Raw genomic sequence first — 15,334 nt, forward strand, 5'->3', positions numbered from 1 at the left:
TGCCAAAATTTAATTCCAGTTATTTGCTATAAAACAAGATATTTGCAGCCTGAGGTAATTTTTAAACTAGCCCAATTATGTATGGGGGTATGGGGCAGCATGAGTCCTCCCCCAGTTGGCCAGTATCAGTGTTTATAGCAGTCATTTAGTACACTATAGAACTAAATATCAGTGACAATGGGACACAATCTTATATCTACCAATTTCAGTCAAAAGCAGTCATTAGTATTTCAACAGAATTTAAACTGAATGAAGTTGTGAATTAGGACTTTGTGAAAATGAACATTTGTTGAAGGGCTCATAAATGGTGGAGCTGCCACTGGAGCACTCACAACAAAGAACACCGGGGTCCTCTCTAAGAATGGTGCATCACATCAATCACACCGTGGGTGATTGTTTAGATTGTATAGAATCAAGCACTGATTTTTTCCCCACAGAGGGATGTCATTAGATCTCGGTTTCTGTGTTGGAATGCATTGGTTATTGGATATTTCAGGGATTTGAACCAGTTTAGAACCCACAAATCAAGTTTGGGGCCTTTCAAAGAAAGTAGCACAACATCCTGGTTTATGTCTCTTGTTTAGAGAGTGCCTATTAGCGGTCCTCCTGTTATACATGGATTCTCCAACTTTTTGCAGCCAGGGACCTCCTTAAAATTGCAAAATACTATGAAGCTCCTGAATGTCATCCAGCTATTCAAATTTTAGGCTCATTGTTTAAATGTGTACTATAACATTTTGCTTCTTTATTGAAGCCATAGAGCTGACACTATTGATTGGCCTGTTTGGCAGTTATTGAGATTGGGTTAAAAAAAAAAAAACATTCAAGTGACCAGTACAAGATGCTATGAACTCCATAATAAATAGAACAACTCTGATAATGACGAGTTGTGAATTCCACTAAATCACGAGCCCTTTGGCTGTGCCTCATGGAACCGTGGAGGTCTCCAGAACCCACACAGAGAACCACTGCTCTAATGGGACTGTAGCATTTAGTACTTAGAGGCAGGATGCTTGTGTATACAAAGCACGTTGTTTATTGGGGCAAATCCAAGAATCATTATCAAAGTCCATAGCGTAGGTCATCGACCAGGCAGGCGTCATCAAATGAGGTACATCCATAACCAGGGAAAAACATGAAAAACAAACAAGAGTCAAAAACAGGAAACATGCCACAGGTGCACAATATTAGGTAACACACCAATGATGGAACAGGGGCTGAGACAGAACCCAAACAGAAACAAAAATGTACACATGGCACTTGTCACCATGGGGACCATGATGCAATGGGGTAATCTGTGAAAGGATCATTTTTGTCAACGTTTGCCATGTATAATCAGTGTGTAAATGTATTGGTTAATATATCATAAAGTGGCGAAAAAAGAAACGTTTAGCAAATCTATCCACAAATTCAACTATTTACATTAGTGTAAAGAGAGTTAGTGTGTATTAGTTTCCTGTGGTTTCCATGCCCCATGATCTCTTCCTGAATTCACTCAGGAGAACAGCAAATCTCTCAATAAATCTTTCAAATAACTTTCTTGATCTTCTTGTTCATGATGGACATGCGGTGCCCACGTCTTTTATAAGGTTTTGTTGATAAGGTGTTATGGACAGCCTGAGGCAGGCTGAATGAAATAAATCCCACCGCTTCATGCTTTGATTGATTCGATGCCTCAGTTACTTACTTTCAGAGTGAATGCTCTTCACCCGAGAGACGAAAATAAAACTTCTCCCGTGTAGCGCGGAAACTTTCATATCCTGCTGTCATACAGACACGTCGTGATTGATGGCAGTTTGGATGGAGGCTTTGCCTGCCTTTTTTCTCTTCCTCTCGCCCATGGAATACCTGTCGGCTTCTGCCGAGCGCTCCCCGTCGGGTTCCCATCGGTGCTATCCAGGTTGGGAAAATTGATGTCGGAAATGGATGCTTTCAGGAACTTGATGCGGCTTTCAAAAGGAGGGCTCGATCTCCAATAACGCACTGAGAACAGGGATCCATCCAGCAAACCCCAGTGTTCCAGACACTCTTTTAGTCTTCTGCCTGGTTCTGGTTTCATGGCAGCCAATCGGAAACCAGAACACACACACACACACATGATTAGTTTGTACTCTTAAGGTTCAGTGGTTGAATGATGGGCCCTGTCTCAGGGGTATCATTTTACACGAAGGAAGAAATAAGGAAAGAGGTAGGAGACAATATGGGGTGGGAGTTCAGAAAGTAAATGATGAAGGTGATTGAGGAAAAGTTTAGAGTTCATAAGGAACCTTTAGCTTTTGGAGTGTGTAGTAGTGTATTAACCTAAATCGTATATTTTATTAACTTACTTCCTGGATTCTCCTTCATATACAACTATGTGGTGGTGTTGCACATGTCAGGCCCACCTCCAAGTTGATTATTGTCCTATAACAGCACATCCTGAAGTGTTTTATTCCACGGCAGTTTGCTAATGGTATCAGTTTTATGTTTTTTAAAGTTATACATCATACACGGTGGCCCAGCTGTGCACAACACAACAAAATGTAAAAAAGAAAACATAAGTTAACAACACGACGGATTGAAGACGCAACCCAACGAAATCAAACCGCAACATAATGAAGTCAAGCCACAACGTAACATAATCAAGTCTCAACATAAAAATATCAAGCCACAACATAACATAATCAAGATGCAACACAACGATCAGTTTATGAAATGAGCAAAATCGAACACGTGGGTAACTGTCCATTTCCATGGGGCAAATGCCCCCTAGTGGTTGGGAGCATTTCCTTTGTGTTACGGCTTGATTCCATTGCGTTGTGGCTTGATTCCGTTGCATTGAGGCTTGATTCCTTTGCGTTGCGGCTTGATTCCTTTGCGTTGCGGCTTGATTCCATTGCATTGCGGCTTGATTCCATTGCGTTGCGGCTTGATTCCTTTGCGTTGCGGCTTGATTCCATTGCGTTGTGGCTTGATTCCATTGCGTTGCGGCTTGATTCCTTTGCGTTGCGGCTTGATTCCATTGCGTTGCGGCTTGATTCCTTTGCGTTGCGGCTTGATTCCTTTGCGTTGCGGCTTGATTCCTTTGTGTTGTTAAGGTATGTTTGCTTTTTTAATTTTGTTGTGTTGTGCACTACTGGACCACCGTAATATACAGTATGTACTGTACTGTAATATACAGTACATTTTATTCAGTTCTAGTCCTAAAGATTTTCCCGTGTTTGAAAACTTGACACAGTAAAGAAACCGCTTTTGTCCTTGAATGTTGCACTGCACTGACACTGGAGACTCCTTCCAAAATGCTAAATAAACACTTCACCATATCAACAAGTACGCAGGTTTTCTTAATCCGTTTATGTGGAGCGTCAGCCGAACAAACGGGTGCAAGTTGTTACTAAAGAACCCATAACGCATTAGATCGAGCGCGTTAATGTCAATGTTAATGCAAGATGGTCAGGTGTAGTGAAGCACAGACAAAACCACACACTTGGTGCACTATGACTGAAAGAATAGAGGAGATCCAGATCCTACAGTGGTCACTGGCCAGACAATGCCCCTTAAAAACATGAGAATACCCATAATTCAGTGTGACAGCTGACCTCTACAGTGAATAGGGCGTGGTATTGGACACATCTCGCATGGCATAAATTATAGCCCGTAAATTTTGCATTAGCTAACACGACTCTGCAACATCGCACTAATTACACCACATTATATACGCTGCTCAGACTGCGTTAATGTGACGGGACAGTGTGCTGCTTATATTCCACCCCTAGCTCGCTCATCCGCGCTCTGTCTAGCTTACGTTCCTGTGTACTGGGCTTTGTCTGTAAATGAGATCTTATTACAGATAGTGAAGTGCATGTCAAGATTTCTATACTTAGATAAAGTGTTAATCTGCTATCGAGAGGAAACTTTAATTAGCTTGCGACAGCGTCGGCGAGTACTAATATGAGTCAGTACTGAAAATGACACCATTAACGATTGTACTCTTTTACTTTTTAATACATTTGATGGAATTTGATTTGCACTCATTTGTAACTTTATAATCCCAGGACATACGCATAAGGCAAAGAGAACGCATTCATATGGAGCTTGTTGAGTACTGGCAATCATTTCTTATAGATTATGTGTGTAATGGTGAACTTGTGCACTCACAACTCTCAGTGTGTAAACAACATGGCATAGGCTTTAAAGCGAGGTGTTAATATGAAAATCATACAAATCACAAAATATACATGAATATTATATGCGGAATATACGCAAACCCGAGTATAGACCTAAGTGCAAATGTAGAACGAACACTGTTATATATTGACAATGTTATTTCACTATATAATAATACGTTATTAATAATTAGCTATGTAATCTTTTGAGCAAAACAGTGCTGTTTTATTTCTTTTTCTACTCCAGCAATTTGCAAGCGATACAATGTTTTATTGATTAAGATTGACATGTTGGACTTTTTATCCATTTATAGTTATATTTAATTATGGCTAGGCGGTATGACGATATAACATCGACATTGTGATAAATTACTCTGCGATGTCATAGTTTTTTTTTTTTTATTAAATGGGAAAATATAAATAAATTAAAAGTTGACAAGAAGCAGCTGATGTGATGTTCAACTGTTGGACTTAGTCTTTCAAAATTGTAAACATTTTCGGTGTATAATTACTTTATAAATAAAATTGTTATTTTTATAAATGCAAAAAAACAAACATTTACTTACATGTACATTTGTTTATTAATTATAAAACTTAACAAAAAAAAAATTCATTAAAATTTATTATCATTTATTATGAAAATGCCTTGTTTACAAAGTTGCTGGCTGTTTATTTAGTTTTTGTTTTTGAGCAAACCTATACCATGATACATAGTGTGTACTGTAGAAATGTCCTCAAGAATCATGAAATGATATTTCCCTATGTTTAATGTCGTGAAATGCTCGCAAAACATGTTAGTTCCTGTTGCAAGTTGCAAAAAAGCAAGTTACAGCTTTACTTCTGATTGATACTAAGCACTGACACTGGAGACTCCTTCTAAAAATGCTATATAAACATCTTCTCACATAAAACTTTACCATATCAACAATTACATGGTTTTTAAACTGTCCGTGTGGCGTGTCCACCATGCAAATCCCTGTGTATGATGTTGCTATAGAAACGGTAACGTATTAGGCAAAGTGCATTAATAGAAACCAATTCCGCAGTGCTTAAATGTTAAAGTCGTTTACGTTAAACAAGTAACGATGTGTTCACTCTGCGTGGAGATACAGTACGCTTTCGAATATCTCCGTTCAGAAAGGTTTGTTGAAAATAACACGCTCAAATTTAGCACTGTTCTTCATCAACATCCAGCTTATCCGGCTCTGCTGTCTTGCCCGAGAATTATGTGCTGCAGGAATCATAAATAGTTAATTAGATCTGAAAAGGTGATCTGAGCTCTTAATATCTGCAGCAACTGCTGGGTATAACGGGTCAGGGATGATACATGGTTTTTTTTTGAATGCCGTCACTGTAATACGGCGCAGAAATATGGAGAAACGTGGAGAAATTAATTTTAAAACGTTAAAAATAATGGTTTATTGTACAATTGCAATTTAAAAAAAAGGTTTATAGAACGTATTCCGGATGCAAAAACGCCCTCGACAGAATACCAATGGTTATTCCTTTAATTTGTCATATATATATATATATATATATATATATATACAGTGAGGGAAAAAAGTATTTGATCCCCTGCTGATTTTGTATGTTTACCCACTGACAAAGAAATGATCAGTCTATAACTTTAATGGTAGATTTATTTGAACAGTGAGAGACAGAATAACAACAAAAAAATCCAGAAAAACGCACATCAAAAATGTTATAAATTGATTTGCATTTTAATGAGGGAAATAAGTATTTGACCCCTCTGCAAAACATGACTTAGTACTTGGTTTAAAAACCCTTGTTGGCAATCACAGAGGTCAGACGTTTCTTGTAGTTGGCCACCAGGTTTGCACACATCTCAGGAGGGATTTTGTCCCACTCCTCTTTGCAGATCTTCTCCAAGTCATTAAGGTTTCGAGGCTGACGTTTGGCAACTCGAACCTTCAGCTCTCTCCACAGATTTTCTATGGGATTAAGGTCTGAAGACTGCCTAGGTCACTCCAGGACCTTAATGTGCTTCTTCTTGAGCCACTCCTTTGTTGCCTTGGCCATGTGTTTTGGGTCATTGTCATGCTGGAATACCCATCCACGACCCATTTTCAATGCCCTGTCTGAGGGAAGGAGGTTTTCACCCAAGATTTGACGGTACATGGCCCCGTCCATCGTCCCTTTGATGCGGTGAAGTTGTCCTGTCCCCTTAGCAGAAAAAAACCCCCAAAGCATAATGTTTCCACCTCCATGTTTGACGGTGGGGATGGTGTTCCAGGGGTCATAGGCAGCATTCCTCCTCCTCCAAACACGGCGAGTTGAGTTGATGCCAAAGAGCTCCATTTTGGTCTCATCTGACCACAACACTTTCACCCAGTTGTCCTCAGAATCATTCAGATGTTCATTGGCAAACTTCAGACGGGCATGTATATGTGTTTTCTTGAGCAGCGGACCTTGCGCGCGCTGCAGGATTTCAGTCCTTCACGGCGTAGTGTGTTACCAATTGTTTTCTTGGTGACTATGGTCCCAGCTGCCTTGAGATCATTGACAAGATCCTCCCGTGTAGTTCTGGGCTGATTCCTCACTGTTCTCATGATCAATGCAACTCCACGAGGTGAGATCTTGCATGGAGCCCCAGGCCGAGGGAGATTGACAGTTCTTTTGTGCTTCTTCCATTTGCGAATAATCGCACCAACTGTTGTCCCCTTCTCACCAAGCTGCTTTGCAATGGTCTTGTAGCCCATTCCAGACTTGTGTAGGTCTACAGTCTTGTCCCTGACATCCTTGGAGAGCTCTTTGGTCTTGGCCATGGAGGAGAGTTTGGAATATGACTGATTGATTGCTTCTGTGGACAGGTGTCTTTTATACAGGTAACAAACTGATATTAAGAGCACTCCCTTTAAGAATGTGCTCCTAATCTCAGCTCGTTACCTGTATAAAAGACACCTGGGAGCCAGAAATCTTTCTGATTGAGAGGGGGTCAAATACTTTTTTCCCTCATTAAAATGCAAATTAATTTATAAAATTTTTGACATGCGCTTTTCTGGATTTTTTTGTTGTTATTCTGTCTCTCACTGTTCAAATACAACTACCATTAAAATTATAGACTGATCATTTCTTTGTCAGTGGGCAAACGTACAAAATCAGCAGGGGATCAAATACTTTTTTCCCTCACTGTATATATATATATATATATATAATATTTTAATATAATTTTTTATCCAAGCTAAAATAGCCAGCGATTGTATGTAAATATGTCACAGCATTGCGTATGGATATGTTGAAAGTTACATATTCTTTAGTGTCTCAAACGTGGTGTGCCTGGAGATTTGTATCTCATACCTTTTCTCTGGTCTGTGTGACATTTACGTGCTCTTTTGAAGATGTGTCTTTGTGTTTGTGGTCAGACTTGGGTCAATCTTTCTCTGGTTCTCTCTATCTCATGTTCAGATCTCATCTGATGCCGAGACTGAAAGAATCGCGCTCTCACGAGTCGTTGCTCAGTCCCAGTAGTGCAGTGGAAGCTCTGGACCTCAGCATGGAGGAGGAGGTACTCATCAAGCCCGTACACAGCTCCATCCTGGGTCAGGATTTCTGCTTTGAGGTATGCACAAACACACATCCATAACTGAGCTTCATATGCTGTAATTTCTGGATTCTATTTTCATGTAATTTGTGTAAATGCCGATGTGTTGCTAGTTTGTTTGGGTGCAAGTCAGTTTTTTTGTGGTCGTACTCGAGACACTGTGATGATGTAGGTGGAGCAGCCCAAAAAGGGGGCGTGGCATACAAAAATGTGCTGACGCAGTGAGATTTTTAAACCTATTTCGGTCCGAAAGTGTGTTAGTGATTCCCAAACCGTTTTGACTCAGAGCTTTTATTCTCCTGCAATATGAAGAGATTTATTTTTTGTTTATTTAAAAAAAACCAAAATGGCATCTAATGTTTGCTTGTAATGCGTTCAGACATAATTTGTACATACCGTATATGTACTGCTCCATGAGCATTCAGTTCTATTCGTTCTACAAATTATTACATGTAAATAATGTACTGTTTTAAAAGCAGACCTAGATAGGACAATACAGTATGAATATTGTATTGAGAAACCAGAAAAAAATGTAAATAATTTTATGACTGACAAGCTCTCTGCATTTATCTGATATCTCTTTATTCACATTATATTGCAAAGATATATTGAGCGTTTTAAAAATAAATGATACTAATCATCTTATTGCCGTAAAAATCAAAACAGATGGCCTTGGTTAATAGACGATCATTCCAAAGTAGTTCACATGACTGAAATAAAACAGCAAATACTAGGGTAAGGACTGATTTCTGCCATTCCTCTTAGGTGAGCACCTCAACAGGAAGCAAGTGTTTCTCATGTCGCTCAGCTGCCGAGAGGGACAAATGGATGGAGAACCTCAGACGAGCTGTTCACCCAAACAAGGTACCGGACGTGGTGTTACTTCTCGCTATTTCTTCTCACACTAATACAGAGCATGGAAATACTCTTGTCTCAATTTGTCTATGGTGTAACGATGGTTGTTATGTAACACCTGAAACCAAGCTTGCACAAGTGACAGCCCCACCCTGTACATGTTTTTTTGTTTTGTTTTTTTGTCGTTGCCTGTAGGTATTTTTGCAAGAAAAAACAAACATAGAAAGACCTTTTTGCAATAACTATAAAAAGCGTTCGAGTTGTCACTTCAAAGTCTCGGCCCACCCGAAGGATGACCTTTTAAACTCTATGCTGAATTCAGTGCCAAATTTCCATGTGTTAAAATGGTGGTTAAATATTAATCAGCTGTATCATAAATGTACTAGTGGCACCATAAATGGCCCTGCCACGAACCCTGCATATCCGGGAAAGACACTTTTGAGCAGCCTTTCTCACCATGTGATTGACTTTAACTACTAAGTGATGTCATTGGCTATTTATGATGCCTTCCCTTACACTTTATAGCAGGGACATGAAGTGATCTAAAACAGAAAGCATCTAATTGCCAAGCAGTAATGAAACAGAGGCTATTAAACTGCTAAAGTCAGCCATCCAGTCGTCTCTGCACCAGCAGTTGTTTGACATGGGTGGTATATTTTACATGGGTGGTTCTTCAGTTGTTTTTTTTGTTAATAATTAAGGGTTAGTCCAAGAGAAACAAACCAAAGAACCTTTTAGGATTCATCAATTTGACATGGGGCCAAATACTGCACACCCCACCCCACCCTGGTCCCCCACCGCCCCCCGCACACCACCTGAACACTTCACTAAAAAATAATGTTTTTTATTTCATGGGAAATAATCACAGGACAACAATATTTCCCCACTAAAACAACATGAATAAGTATAATTTATCTATGTAAAAAACACACCACTTGCTTAACTCGTTTGGGACTGATATGCTCATCTTACTTAAAACTGAAGTGCTGACAGAGATGCGTTTCTGCTTTTCATTGCGGATTCTTCCTCATTTACATCACCCTTCGCTACTTATTTTTTTCTCTCCCCCCAGAACTCGGCCTAACAGCACACATCTTTTTCGACCTAATAGCTAGCAACAGCGTTTTGACGGTTCACAAGAGTATTTTATGTTTTTTGCAATCATTCCCTAATGATGTCAAATGCATGCATTTTCCAGATTTGACATCATTTTAATTTAACTGGAAAAATGTGTTGGGTTGGGGCCAGAGAAAAACTCACATTCAATGCTTCCAGCTTTAGGGTTTTAGCTTTAACCTTGGGTGTACTTGTTTACAGTATTATCACAGTACTCTTAAAAAATCAATAAAATAAAGCATGCTATGATGTCATATTAGTCCAGCTTCTAGCACCTTAGAGGATTCCTCAATGAGAATGAATCTTGAGCACTAAATTGCTGCCAAACTGGGCAACAGCCATCTGTACTGCAAAACTAGTGATGATATTTCAAAGTGCAATATAGTGCATGCTGATTAATACAGTATACCATATACCTACCATCATGCATCAGTGGTCGTCTGACCTCATTCTGTCTCTGCTCTCGTCTCCAGGACAACAGCCATCGGGTAGAGAACACCCTTCGGCTATGGGTGATCGAAGCCAAAGATCTTCCGGCCAAGAAGAAGTACTTCTGCGAGCTGTGCCTGGATGATGCCCTTTATGCCCGCACCTCCTGCAAGCTGAAAGCAGACAATATCTTCTGGGGAGAGCACTTTGAGTTCACCAACCTGCCCCCTGTCCAAAACATCACTGTCCACCTCTACAGGGACTCAGACAAGAAGAAGAAAAAAGATAAGAACAACTATGTGGGATTGGTAAACATCCCAGTAGAAAGTGTGACAAGTAGGCAACTTGTTGAGAAGTGGCACCCCGTTAGCACACCAAACCCAGGGAAGGGTAAGACCGCAGGACCCATGATCCGGATAAAGGCCCGTTACCAAAGTATGAATATCCTTCCAATGGAGATGTATAAGGAATTCGCTGAATACACTACCAACAACTACATGCTGCTCTGCTCTGTGCTGGAACCAGCCATCAGTGTCAAGAACAAAGAGGAGATGGCTTGCGCCCTGGTACATATCCTGCAAAGCACTGGGAAAGCCAAGGTAAAAAAAAAAAAACTGCTATGTGATTTTGCTTCTGAGCTGCAAAAATTTGGTAGACCAATGTCAGGGCATGATCTAAAACTGTTTTGTGGACGTTTTATACTACCATAAATGCATCAGCACATGGTCTTGGTTCTTCCATTGTAACTCCCATTGAGGTTTAAGGTTTACTCCTGATCTTCACATGTTTCCCAGGTCTATATGGGGTTCTTCTGTGTACTCTGGTTTACTCCCACTTCCCAAAGAAAACATGCTGGGGGGGATTAGGGGGGTTGGGAGAGACTGGTTTCTCTAAACTGCCCCATGTGTGAATGGGTTAGAATGTGTATAATGCATAGGATGCTCTCAATCAACCCCCTGTCCAGGGTGAATTCCTGCCATGAACCCACTGTTATTGGGATAGACTCTGGATCCAACACAACCCCAAACAAGATAAAGTGGTTAAGAATGGGAATGAGAAATTTTGTTTACTGTGGATTGTGGTATGTTAAGAAATTAAGAAATAAGATATTACGAACCTGGTGCCCAGAGTCTAACGTGTCATTGTGTTAGTGACCTTACCATTTCCCCCCCTTAATCCTGTCGTCTTGGATTATTGGTCCATTGCATGCCTGCCCCCGGTTGGCTCCGGTTAGATCTGTATCAGGCGTGGCCCAAAGTACTGAGACCCCGAGGCAGACCCAGGACCCGCTGCAGAGATTATATCTCACAGTTGGCTCGGGAACATCTGGGGATTCCCCACAAGGAGCTGGAATCTGTGTCTTGCGATAAAGAAGTCTGGGTTGTCACTCAGCCTGCTGTCACTGCGATCCCCATTAGGAAAAGCGGAAGGAAAATGAATGAATGATCAGTGTTGGATGTGCACGAATATGAAGCTAGAAGCTAGCCACATTCATGTTTTTTGGCCTTGCTTGTTAAAATAATATTGTTGTATCTGTGTGGATGGCTTTTCCTGCTAGGACGTATTACCTTAGGAATCCCTCCAGAGCTAACACCTCACTACACCATCCACTGGGCAAGATAACTGATTCTTCTTATTTTGGCCCAGAGAGGAGAACCACGAAGTCAGCAGCTGTCATCTCTGTTGGCTGCCTGAGCTATGTCTGGTCTGACTGGCGCAGTTTCAGTTACTGCAGTAACACAGTGCATTTGTGATGACTCATGGGATGAAATAAACACACGGGGAAAATAACCGTACATGGTGGAGGAGATGTCTCTGGTTTACATATGGCATTTTCTGGAGAGCGTGTTTAGACTACATTAACGTCCCCGTCATTCCCCTGTTGTACAAAGAACAGGACAAAGCAAGGGCATGCTGTTAACAGCATAGGACCAGATGAGCTGCTCGTCCAGAGCTCGTCAAAGATTTGCAGTGACACTCTCGAACAGCCCTCCTGGTGCTACTCTGACTGGCTGTGGAAGATCAGTTAAATTAACCATGAAACAGGTTTTTACTGTGGGAAGATTGACAGCCTGGTGGCTATATTTGTCCCTGTGATCTATTGGCATCAAAATTAATTGATAAACATTGAAACTGCCAAGCTTCAAAGAGCCCAATTCTTCCCACTCTCCCTTTCCGCTTTATTTTCGATGCTAAATAGCTCTGGCTTAGTGTCTCAAAAACATTGAAAAGATCATTGTTAAATGGTAGACTGAGCATCAAATTGAACGCAATCTGTGACGGTTAAGATGGGCTGAACTTTACAATGTATTTGGGATGCTGGTCCACTTTAGTGGTCCTAACATGCTAAAACGAGTTAGCATTTTATAACTATTAGCTAATGATGCCAATGATGTCCTGCCCTGTAAGCATGTCTTGCATTTGCACGTCAGTACTTTTCTTATTCTTTTTTTTTTTTTGCCATTTGCTTAATTGAATCTGTTACAAGTGTGTGTATATATATATATATATATATATATATATATATATATATATATATATATATATATATATATATAGTATGCTATGCCAGATTAAAGCACATGATGCAGATATTAGTATATATCACTCAACATTATTATCACAAATGACTGAAAATAACTCAAACGTTTCATTCACATTATGGAACGTTGTCGTAAAGCCGGTGCAGACTGTGCTGCAATAATTGTAGTACCTTGCCATTCATGGTGTCACAATGTCATTAGACATGGTCAATGGGCCAGGAACAGCCAGTCTGTCTCATTATCCACCAAGCGCTGATTTTGAGATTACTTTACGCCTCAGCGTCATTATTAGCATGCCATTAGCTAACCTCTTTTCTGGTCACTTGCACTTTACCCTGTCAGTTACAACAAGGATGACTGGCACCTATTGAACCTATTGGCTCTGATTGGGGGCAGGACACAGTGGCCTCTCAAATCTTCTTCGTCTCAGTCCAGTAGTCGATTCTGGATCCTGAGGGACATGGCCAATCCCGTTAGCCTGTGGTTGTTAATTACTGCGACTTAATTACCCCGTGTCTTAAAGCAGCCCAGAAGGATATGAACCGTTAAAAACTGGAACGTACGCATCGCCGTCCATGCATTCCAAGGTCGTAAGTTATGAGGACAGCTGTTAAAACCTGACTCTTGTGCACTTTAGCATCTGTTCACTCTTGGACCATGTGCGAAATGAATTGGACACATTATTTATGCTGAATAGAAGCATTTTGTTGTGAAACTGAAGCATTTTTTTTTATTGCTGTAGTCATACAAGCTACTTGGCAATAAGCTAGACGATTTAAAAAAAAAAAAAAAAAGATTCTGTGTCCTCTTAGGACACGGCTGCTTTAAAGCTTGGGAAGCTGTTTCAGTGCACCAGATTTTGCAGCTAGCTTCCCTTGAAGTGAATTAGCTTTGAACAATTGTACCTAATTAGCAAGCGGGTAACACTGTCTCGCTAATTAGTATCCGATATGCTTTATATTAAAAATCTATATCGTTTTGGGTACTTACATCTTGAAGTACTGTCAGCAAATATTTATGAAGAGAATATTTAACATTCTTTTTTTTTTTTTTTTTTTTTGGTCTTGCTAAGTCTATCAGCATTGCTAGCAGGCCATAGATCAAAGCAGAAGCCCAAAATAATCTCAGCACAAATGAGGTCAGGACGCAGATGAACTGATAAAGCATGCGTTTTTTGTGTGTCCTTTCCTGATGTTTTGGAGATTTTGTCCCCCTCGGGGTGAGCTGAACTTAGCTGAACTGAATCGATGACGGGTTGCTGTGTCTCAGCTGGGACAATTATTATAGGAATCTTGACATTTCAGCGAGTCTCGCGCCCATAATTGGAAAATAGAGAGAATGTTAAGTGGTGGGGTTGCTGCTATGTAGGCTTTCTTGGAAGTAGTGGGCGATAATGGCTGTTTATTTCCTATATCTATGGGAAAAGAAGTCATTTTTTGGGGGCAGGAGTGGGCAACATGGTGTGACCCATTTATTCATTGTTGGACACTGATGCTTCTGTGTGTATGTATATATATATTAAGTGTGTGTCCCTTACAAAATCCATCCGGCCATCCATTTGGAGCCTATCCAAGGGGACTCGGGGCACACCCTGGACGGGGTACCAACCCATCACAGGGCACAACTGCACACACATTCACACATGACAAACAATTTGGACATGCCAGTCAGCGTACAGCGCATGTCTTTGGACTGGGGGAGGAAACCGGAGTGCCAGTCGGAAACCCCCGAAGCACAGGGAGAACATGCATGTTGCGCGCACACCGGGCAGAGGTGGGGATCGAATCCCCGACCCTGGAGGTGCGAAGCAAGCGTGCTAACCACTAAGCCACCCTTACAAAATTCAAATCATTATAATTATGTGTAATAAGGATTTAATGCTAATAATAGTTAATGAACCGTTTTCACGTGAAACAAAACGAGTATTTTCCTGTTATTAACTCACTAACTACAGTCATTATTTCCTTTGTACACATTTCCCCACTCCCATCTGCCACCCTGCCCCTTCCCCTCCCCTCCGTTCCTTCTTTGTTCTGCTTTTTCCTTGTGTGCTTAGCTTTTCTTACTCTCATTTTTTTACTCCTGTCATCACTTCCATGCCTCTCTCTCTCTCTCTCTCTCTCTCTCTATCGCTCTCTCTCTCTCTCATGGCTTTCTCATGCTCTGCTGGGCTTTACGGCAGGCTCACTTTGAAAGGATGTCATTTCTGGTTTGGAGCAGCGCATCACCGTGGCAGATATTACACAAGCCTGCCACATACGCACATAGAAGCACATAAACAACCTTTGGAAAGAGTCAGACTGCTAGTTTGTGTTCTGGAGGCATGTTCTAAACTGTGCAATTGTGCATACGTTAGGGCTGCACCATACGGACGGAAATGAACATACTGCGGTTACGGCCGCGCGTTACATGCATGTTACGCAATCTTCGGTTCTGAGATAATAATCTATCTAGAGATAATTATATATATATATATATATATATATATATATATATATTTATATTTAATGTGTTTATTCAAAATAATATATTCAGTAATATGTTGATACCATGATACACTTTTCTGAGTAGCGTCATATGTCAGTAGTTTTGTAACGTTAGTGTTTAAATAGAAATGAGTTAATTAGCTAAATTTCATGTTTACAAGTGATCACATGTTTCTCAAATCTGATTGGTCAGAAGGT

The 15,334-nt window shown here is 40.6% G+C and overlaps 1 protein-coding gene across 6 annotated transcripts in view; it reads left to right on the forward strand.

Annotated features, from left to right (window-relative positions):
* The window catches only part of dab2ipb (DAB2 interacting protein b), a 156,332-nt gene that overhangs the window by 112,050 nt on the left and 28,948 nt on the right, over nt 1–15,334 (forward strand). For all 6 annotated transcript variants that reach the window (XM_053618187.1, XM_053618190.1, XM_053618186.1 and 3 more), the window contains 3 exons: nt 7,572–7,725; nt 8,473–8,571; nt 10,152–10,706. In XM_053618187.1, the coding sequence (XP_053474162.1) occupies nt 7,572–7,725; nt 8,473–8,571; nt 10,152–10,706 (808 nt within the window). The remainder of the gene's footprint in view (nt 1–7,571; nt 7,726–8,472; nt 8,572–10,151; nt 10,707–15,334) is intronic.

The sequence above is a fragment of the Ictalurus furcatus genome, chromosome 28, assembly GCF_023375685.1.
Source record: "Ictalurus furcatus strain D&B chromosome 28, Billie_1.0, whole genome shotgun sequence".
NCBI lineage: Eukaryota > Metazoa > Chordata > Actinopteri > Siluriformes > Ictaluridae > Ictalurus > Ictalurus furcatus.